General features: G+C 37.1%; 1 protein-coding gene across 2 annotated transcripts in view; it reads left to right on the plus strand.

Annotated features, from left to right (window-relative positions):
• DYM (dymeclin) overlaps positions 1-7,922 on the plus strand; it is a 367,263-nt gene that overhangs the window by 288,897 nt on the left and 70,444 nt on the right. For both annotated transcript variants that reach the window (XM_003784710.2, XM_023510160.1), the window contains one exon: positions 2,384-2,566. In XM_003784710.2, the coding sequence (XP_003784758.1) occupies positions 2,384-2,566 (183 nt within the window). The remainder of the gene's footprint in view (positions 1-2,383; positions 2,567-7,922) is intronic.

The following is a 7,922-nucleotide window of genomic DNA, read 5'->3' on the forward strand; positions in this document are numbered from 1 at the left end:
TTCTTTCCTCATGTACTTCCATATTTCTGCCTGGTTTCATATTCCTTCTCCCTGGAGAAATCCCTTTAATCTTTTGTATAGTACAGGTATACAGTTAATAAATTTATCTCAGCTTGTTTTTAGGGGTCATGTCCCCTTCATACTTGAAAGATATTTTTGCTGTTCATGGAATTCTTTGACACTTATTTCAGCATTTTAATCACGCTGCTGCATTTAGGTTGGATTGTCTTTGGTTTTCAGTAATTTGGATATGATGTACCTAAGTGTGAGGTGTTTTTTGTTTTTCATTCTGAGGGGTGGCTTTGGGAGTCTCTCTGAGGTGGGTGGATCTGTTGTTTGGTTCTTTGATTATTTATAGAAAATGCTCAGCTTTTACCTCTTCAGATACCTCTTTTGCCCATTCTTTCTCTTTTCTCCTTCTGGGGTGTCAGTTACATGTATATTAATGCATTTCATATGTTACAGCCCTTGTTTGATTTTTCTTCTTTCTCTTTCTGAGTTTAATGTGCATAATTTTTATTAACCTATCCTAAAGTTTACAGTTCTTTCCTCAGCTCTGTCCAGTTTACTGTTAAGCCATCTAAAGGATCCTTCACAGCTCTTTCTGCCTTTTCAAATTCTAGCATTACCATTTGTCACTTTCTTACCCTTTACAACTCTGCTGAAATTCCCCATCAATTCAAACCATAGGTTTTGTAGATCATAGTTCTTTTAAATTTCCTCTTTGATGTGTGTATTTGCAATATCTTACATCTCTGAGTCAGATTCTGCTGTTTACTTTGTCTCTTGGCTGGAGATGAGTTGTTTAACTTGCCTTTTGTATGAGTCTCATACATTTTGATTGAATGTTGGGCATTGTATTTAAGAACATAGGGCCAGATGTAAATTGTATGGAAATAGGCATGCCTTTTTGTCTGTTGAAAAGGAGAAGTAAACTTTTCCATAAAATGTAAAAAGATAATAGATATTTTTTACTTTGCAGGCCATACGGTCTCTGAACTGTAACTTACTTGATATTAATACACTTGCTCCCTGAAAGTGGCACCTTAGCACATGGAGGGCCAACTGTTATTGAATCTACAGATGGGGAACTCTGAGGAAACACAGGACCAACTGTACTTTCTATTTTATAAGGGACTTGAGTAACCATGGATTTGGGGTGAGGAGGATGGTCCTGAAAAACTAACCCCTACCCCCACCAGAATGTGGAAGCCACCTGTAAAGGTGCCTCTGCTTCCTTTTGATTTATGGTCACATAGGTGTATCTTGTCCATCTTTTTGCTTGTGACCTAACTGTACTTGAAGGGAGCTCTATTGAAAGTTTCTTGAGGATAGCGTAGTTGAGTTATGTGTTTTTTATTCACTCTGCCAAATCTTTGGGCTTTACTATGTTTAGATCACTTGCAACTCGTGTAGTTATTGATGTGTAACAGCTATTTTACTTTGTTTTGTTTTTTCCTGTTTTTCATCTATTTTCTCTTTTTTCCTGCCTTCCTATAGAAACTAAGACTATTTTTTAGAATTTCATTTTGATGTATCTATGGTATTTTTGTGTGAATCTTTTTGTATAATTTGCTCTTGTTACATTGTACATATATAGTTTATCACAGTCTAGTAGTGTTGACATTTTACTGTTCCCATGACTTGTAGAAATGTTCCTCCCTTTAAATCCCTCTGCCCACCTTTGTAAGTACACTGTCTTACATATTCCTTTATGTACCTTGAAGAACCACACCCATCAAACAGTGTAGAGGACTGAGCGAAGGGAAGCCTGTTGTATATATACTCCTATTTTTGTTCTTCCCCTTGCTCTTTCTTCCAAGAGGTTCACTAATTGCTTCCTGTGAGTTTTGCTGTCTTATAACTATTTTATGTTCAGATTCCCAGAAAGCGTTAACTCTGAGGAAATAGCAACAAAACCAGAGTCTATGTATCCATAAATACGAAGATTGAAATGACGGTATAGAAAAGTGAGGTCATTGTCTGAATGACTAGTCACTTTTCTTGTAGTTGATACAACCCTACCACTACTTTAGACCTTGTAAAACTCTAATGCTTTAGGTAATAGGATGATGAGAATACAAATTAGGACCTATTTACTGGGAAGCTGGATAAGCTCCAATGTCTCTCTAGATTAGTGAATCTATAACTTATTATGTGAAATTCCTAATTATCACCATACTAAATTCAAAAGATTTCGACTCAAATCCTTTCATAATTCATAAACACAATTGTAAAATTCTTGACAGAAATAATCTTGAAGAGCTTTTCCACATGATGTTTCTAATACTGTCATAATTTTAAAGCAATTACTCTTATTTTGATTAATTCTGTTGCAAGGGGAAAAATATTGACTGTGTTGGGGTTTTTCTTTCTTTACAAGGCACAAGACCTAAATGTCATCGAAGAAGTGATTCGAATGATGTTAGAGATCATCAATTCCTGCCTGACAAATTCCCTTCACCACAACCCAAACTTGGTGTATGCACTGCTTTACAAACGGGACCTCTTTGAACAGTTTCGAACTCATCCTTCGTTTCAGGATATAATGCAAAATATTGATCTGGTAAGCATAAATGGAGTTATTTAGTACCCTTTTTTTAATTTTGACCAAGGCTGGGTTTGAACCCACCACCTCCGGTATATGGGGCCAGTGCCCTACTCCTTTGAGCCATAGGCGCTGCCCTTAATACCATTCTTTTTTAAGTATTAAAGCAAAAGTTAAATTTAAGAACCCTTGGTGAGAGCTACAGTAGTAAGAGTCCCTTCTTTCAGCATTAACTCTGTTTGCAGTCTGTTTTGCTTTAACAGCTGTATTTTGTGTGTGTATCCGTTATTTACGCACACATACATATTTAATGGAAACGAGGTCAGGGTTCATTTTATACAGTTCTGTAGCCTGCCATTTTTACTTAACTTTAGATCTGCAACATTTTTCTGATGTTGATGATCTTCAACATCAATTCTTTGACAATCTCACATTTTAATTTCTATCTAGCTTAAATTGTCAATGTCCTAAAATATATTTAACCATTATCCCATTATTGCTTCTTATTTCCAGTGTTTTATACCAATTCATAATTAGTGAACAATTTACAAATAAATCTTATCCCGCATTTTTAAATTATATTTTTGAATTGTTTTAAAACTGGAATGTTACTAGTTTTTACTGTCAGAGAGTACCTTTCTTTTTCTTTTTCTTTCATTTTTTAACTTTTATTTTCAAGGTTGAACACAGGTTTCCAAATTGCTTTCCAAGAACAATATACAAGCTATGCATCTGTATATCATCTTATGCATCCATAGTAACCTGTGAGAGGGTCTACTTCACTATACTTTTGCAGCTTTGAGCTTTATAATTATTTTAAAACTCGTCTTTATAGCAAAAATGATACTTCATCCTGATTTTATTTTAATCTCTTTAATTACTACTGTGGCTGAACACTTTTCACCGTTCTGTAAACTTTTACTTCCTGTCCTTTTCAAAAATATTTTTTGCTGCATTTTTATCACTGTGTTAGTGTTTTCTGATTCAATTTGGTTCCATAAACATTTCTCAAATAGCTAATATGATTCACAGTGCTGGGCTCTTGAGTAAACAGAAGAGGCAACATCCTGTCCTTGTGTTACTTACATGTGGAAAGACATCCAGTTATTAAATGATCACACAAACATAAATATATAATTGTAATAATAAGTACACGAATGTATTTACCTTTCTCTGGGGTGTTTGCTCAATCGTCAAGTTGTTGGATGGCATGTGTCATGCCAAACCATTTTTCATGGGATGCTGTCATTTTATACTCCAGCCAGTGGTGTGTGAGAATTCCTATTACTTCACGTCCTGTTAAACACTATGTTTTTAACATAGTGTTTTTTGTAATGACATCTCACTATAGTTTTAATTTGTAATTCCTTGATTGCTGATGAGGGGATTGCGTCAATGCGTCCTGTCAAACACTATGTTTTTAACATAGTCAGTTTTATAATGACGTCTCTATAGTTTTTTTTTTTTTTTTTTTTTTTGAGACAGAGCCTCAAGCTGTCCCCCTGGGCAGAGTGCCGTGGCATTACAGCTCACAGCAACCTCCAACTCCTGGGCTCAAGCGAGTCTCCTGCCTCTGCCTCCCAAGTAGCTGGGACCACAGGCGCCCGCCACAACGCCCGGCTATTTTTTGGTTGCAGCCATCATTGTTGTTTGGCGGGTCCAGGCTGGGGATTCGAACCCGCCACCTTAGGTGTATGTGGCTGGCGCCTTAGCCGGTTGAGCTATAGGCGCCGAGCCTATAGTTTTAATTTGTAATTCCTTGATTGCTGATGACGATAAGCACGTTTCATACGTTTTGGGAGGGAGCATTTCAGTTTCCTCTTTTGGGAAGTGCCTGTTCAAGCCTTTTGCCAGTTTTTTTTTTAATTGAGTTATTTATCTTTTTCTTGCTAATATTATATTTGTAATTATCCTGTTATGTTCTAGATTCTAGACCTTTCTTGGCCATGTATTGCACGTACCCAATCACTAACATGGCTACAGACTTTCTGATAGAACTCTAAAACTCTTCTCAAAATGGTCAGACAGACCAGACAGTTGTCTCATTCCAGTCTTTCTTTGGAGACCTGCTTCCTGCCACACTCGTTTATGTTGATTCTCTCCACAGCTGCTGAGTCCCAGGACTTTCCTTCACTGCTGTCCTTTGGTTGCACCTGGCTCCTGTAGCTTCCTCTTTCTCTGCTTTGTGTTGATGGAGTATATACTATAGTAGCTTTCTGAGAAGAGGTTTATGTGAGATAGATTTTTTTTTTAATTGTTGGGGATTCATTGAGGGTACAAGAAACCAGGTTACACTGATTGCATTTGTTAGGTAAAGTCCCTCTTACAATCGTGTCTTGCCCCGAAAAGGTTTGGCATACTCTGAGACCCCACCCTCCTCCCTCCTTCTCTCTTTCTGCTGTGAGATAGATTTCTTTTTATATTCTTTAATTTCTCATGTCTGAAATGTGAGCTTCTTCCTCTATTTACATATGATACGTTCTCTCTGAAAGCTTTTCTGGTCTCTTTTCCTTGCGTTCTAAAAAAATGAAAGTTTTATGTAATTAAAAGAAAAATAAATAAAATTTCATGATCTGGTATATATTGGATAATTGTACTGGGTACTTGGAGGGCTTTTTTAGTCTAAAGACTTACGCTTAGTACTATCAAATATTCTTTTAAATGATTTCCTCCCTGCTACTTCTTTTCTATAACTCTTCTTAATTAAATGGCTGTTTCCTTTAGAAGCCCCTTAATATCAGTATCAGTTAAACCTTATGTCTTGGGTTGGTCAGTGTCCTTAGGTTAGAATCCTCCAGGCTCCTGCCTAGAGTATATAAGCCAATCTGTTGGGGTTTAAAAGCTGAGATTGAAAGCCGGGGACAAGTTGGAGATGGGGAGTGAGGGTGGAGAGTGGTCTCTAAGCGAAAACCTCCTGTTGGCTCTCAGGGTGGCAGCAATACACAGGTTCTGATCGAATTTCAGGCACTGAAGAATGTCTTTGTTCATTTTTATAAGCTGATTTCCCAAAGTAGGTTAAAATTTTGCTCATCCCCGTAGAATCTTATGTAATTGTTAGGTACATAGCTGAAACCAGCTTTGGGCCATAACTAGCCTCCTCTTCTAGACTCTTAGCACATAGGTTGTATCAACTGGTGAACACTCTAGAATCCACACAACTACATGCGAATTTAACTACAGTTGAGTGTAGTTTTGCAAATCTCTTCATTGATTTGTTCCATATTACTGCTGTTTCATGATTACTGGTAAACAGAAATTAATAATTTAAAAGAACGCTTTACTGTCAGCCTGATTAGTGTTTTTTGGCTTTCCTAAACGTGCTTCAACTACATCTCTAAGGGTTGCAGCCACACATACTCTCATCATTTTCTTAAACTTACATCAATATCACTTAGGTATCATTAGCAGAATTGAGGAATGTGGGTACAGTCAAGATAAGGAAGAAATATCATTTCACACAGCACGTTTGTTTTTTAAACTTGGCATTTCTAGACAAATCTTTAAGTTCTCACTATTATGAACCAGTACGCCCATGAGGATTTGTTGACATTTAGGGTCTGAGAGCATCCTCAAGCTGCTTCTCAAGTTCCCGTGTTGTTCTTGTTAACTCTGGGTCCACCAGGCATGAGCGTCTCCTAAAATTGGCAAACATTTAGTATTAACAAGTTCACAAAACAAATTATTACCCAAAGGACATCCATTGCAAGTCATCTTTGTCTTTTGTGGGATAAATGATTTGTGACAACTGAGTAGACTGGTTTATAGCCTAAGAATTAATGCTGTGTGTTTTGATAGAAGGCAAGAATGTCGAGACACCAGGCAGTAAGGACTCTTTACCATGGAAAAGTAGAGTCCATGGGAGTTGATCCCAACTCTCAAAGAAACTACCCAGAACTCAGGCACAGCCTTTATCCATTCCTCTTAACAGTTATTCTTACCAGAAGTCTTAAAAATTATAATGTTGAACAGAAATTGTTTTTCCATAGGAAGGTAACTTTATAGGCTAGCTATTTACTTATTTCTAAAAAGCTACTTCTGACCATTCTATTCATGGATTTGTCCAAATTCATTTCTATTTCCTGCTATACCATTTTTTCAAAGTAAAATACTGAGTTTAAGATTCATTATGCTTGTGAGTAAAGGCTTAACCAAACTCTCTCCCCTTTTACATGAGAAGTCGACTTTGTGTTAAGCTGCTTCTATCTTAGTTCCCTGGAAATTTAATGAAGGTGGAATGTCAGCTGAGTTACCAGGCAACAGTGCTATGATAAAATGATATGATAATCTGATATTTGATTGGTAAGTTGAGTCTGGACCAGGAGAACTATGAATGAACTGTAAATACTTGGCAAGAAGTCATAGCTTTGTTCTTCTCTGAGTGAGAGAACTCTTATAACCAGGCATGTCCTTTACAAGGACCTGGGAGCTGAGACTGCCACAGAGGTCTTGGTGTCTATTTGGGTCCTGGTTTCTAAGCTAGTGGCTATTGCATCCACCACCACTGGTCTTTCTTCTCCATGTAGAGTGGTCATTTGGGAAACCAAAGACTAGCTCCCAAACTACTGTAAAGTTTCCTAAGAAAAACAAAATCTTATGGCTGCTGACGGCATGCTATTTTTCTTGTTCTTTTATCTTTTTAAATTAATCAGGTGCCAGGTGTGACCTATTATAGTTTTTAAAATCTTGATGTCTAATTGGGCCTAAGAATATCACCCAAGAGTAGGCAGTGTAATGTTAAAATAGTATTTTCTTGTATTTGTTTATAAATGTATCTCTTTCAAGTTCTGGGGTGGGGGATATTCTTGGTTTTCCAAGGTTTATCCAGGTCCTTATGTTACAGAAATATCCAATATGACTCTTTCCAGCTTTCATGTTTCTGAACTCTGTCATCCCATTTATTTTAGCCTGTACCATGGAAGTCCTTTATCCCGTCCACACTAACTTTTGCCTTTCTGTGGACCTCTCTGATTCCAATTTCTTTTTTCATCTTTCTTTCTTCCTGTCTTTCTTTCCCCCACCCCAGGCTAGTTGCTTGAACGCTGCATTATATATGGCTGGTAATATACACGTATATGCCTGCAATATAGCAGGGGAAATGTTCTTTGTTTAATTTCTAGTTGCTTTCATTGTGATTGCCAGTACTTTGTGTTTCTGAGGAAATGATAACCCAGAGGTTTTTTCCTGTGGTCTTAGCTGTGATAAGGTGATAGATTGTTAGGTTATTACTTGTCAGTGGGATTATTAGGACATTACAAAAGTTTTGAGATACAAAAATTAAGAAACATAAACCCCACGCAAATGGACACAAGTGAAGCCCTCCCAGCAGCACTGATAAACTGACCAAGTTGAAATTTGCACGAGTGAATCAGAACGG

This window comes from Otolemur garnettii, unplaced genomic scaffold (assembly GCF_000181295.1).
Source record: "Otolemur garnettii isolate 467f Iridium unplaced genomic scaffold, OtoGar3 scaffold00012, whole genome shotgun sequence".
NCBI classification, from domain to species: domain Eukaryota; kingdom Metazoa; phylum Chordata; class Mammalia; order Primates; family Galagidae; genus Otolemur; species Otolemur garnettii.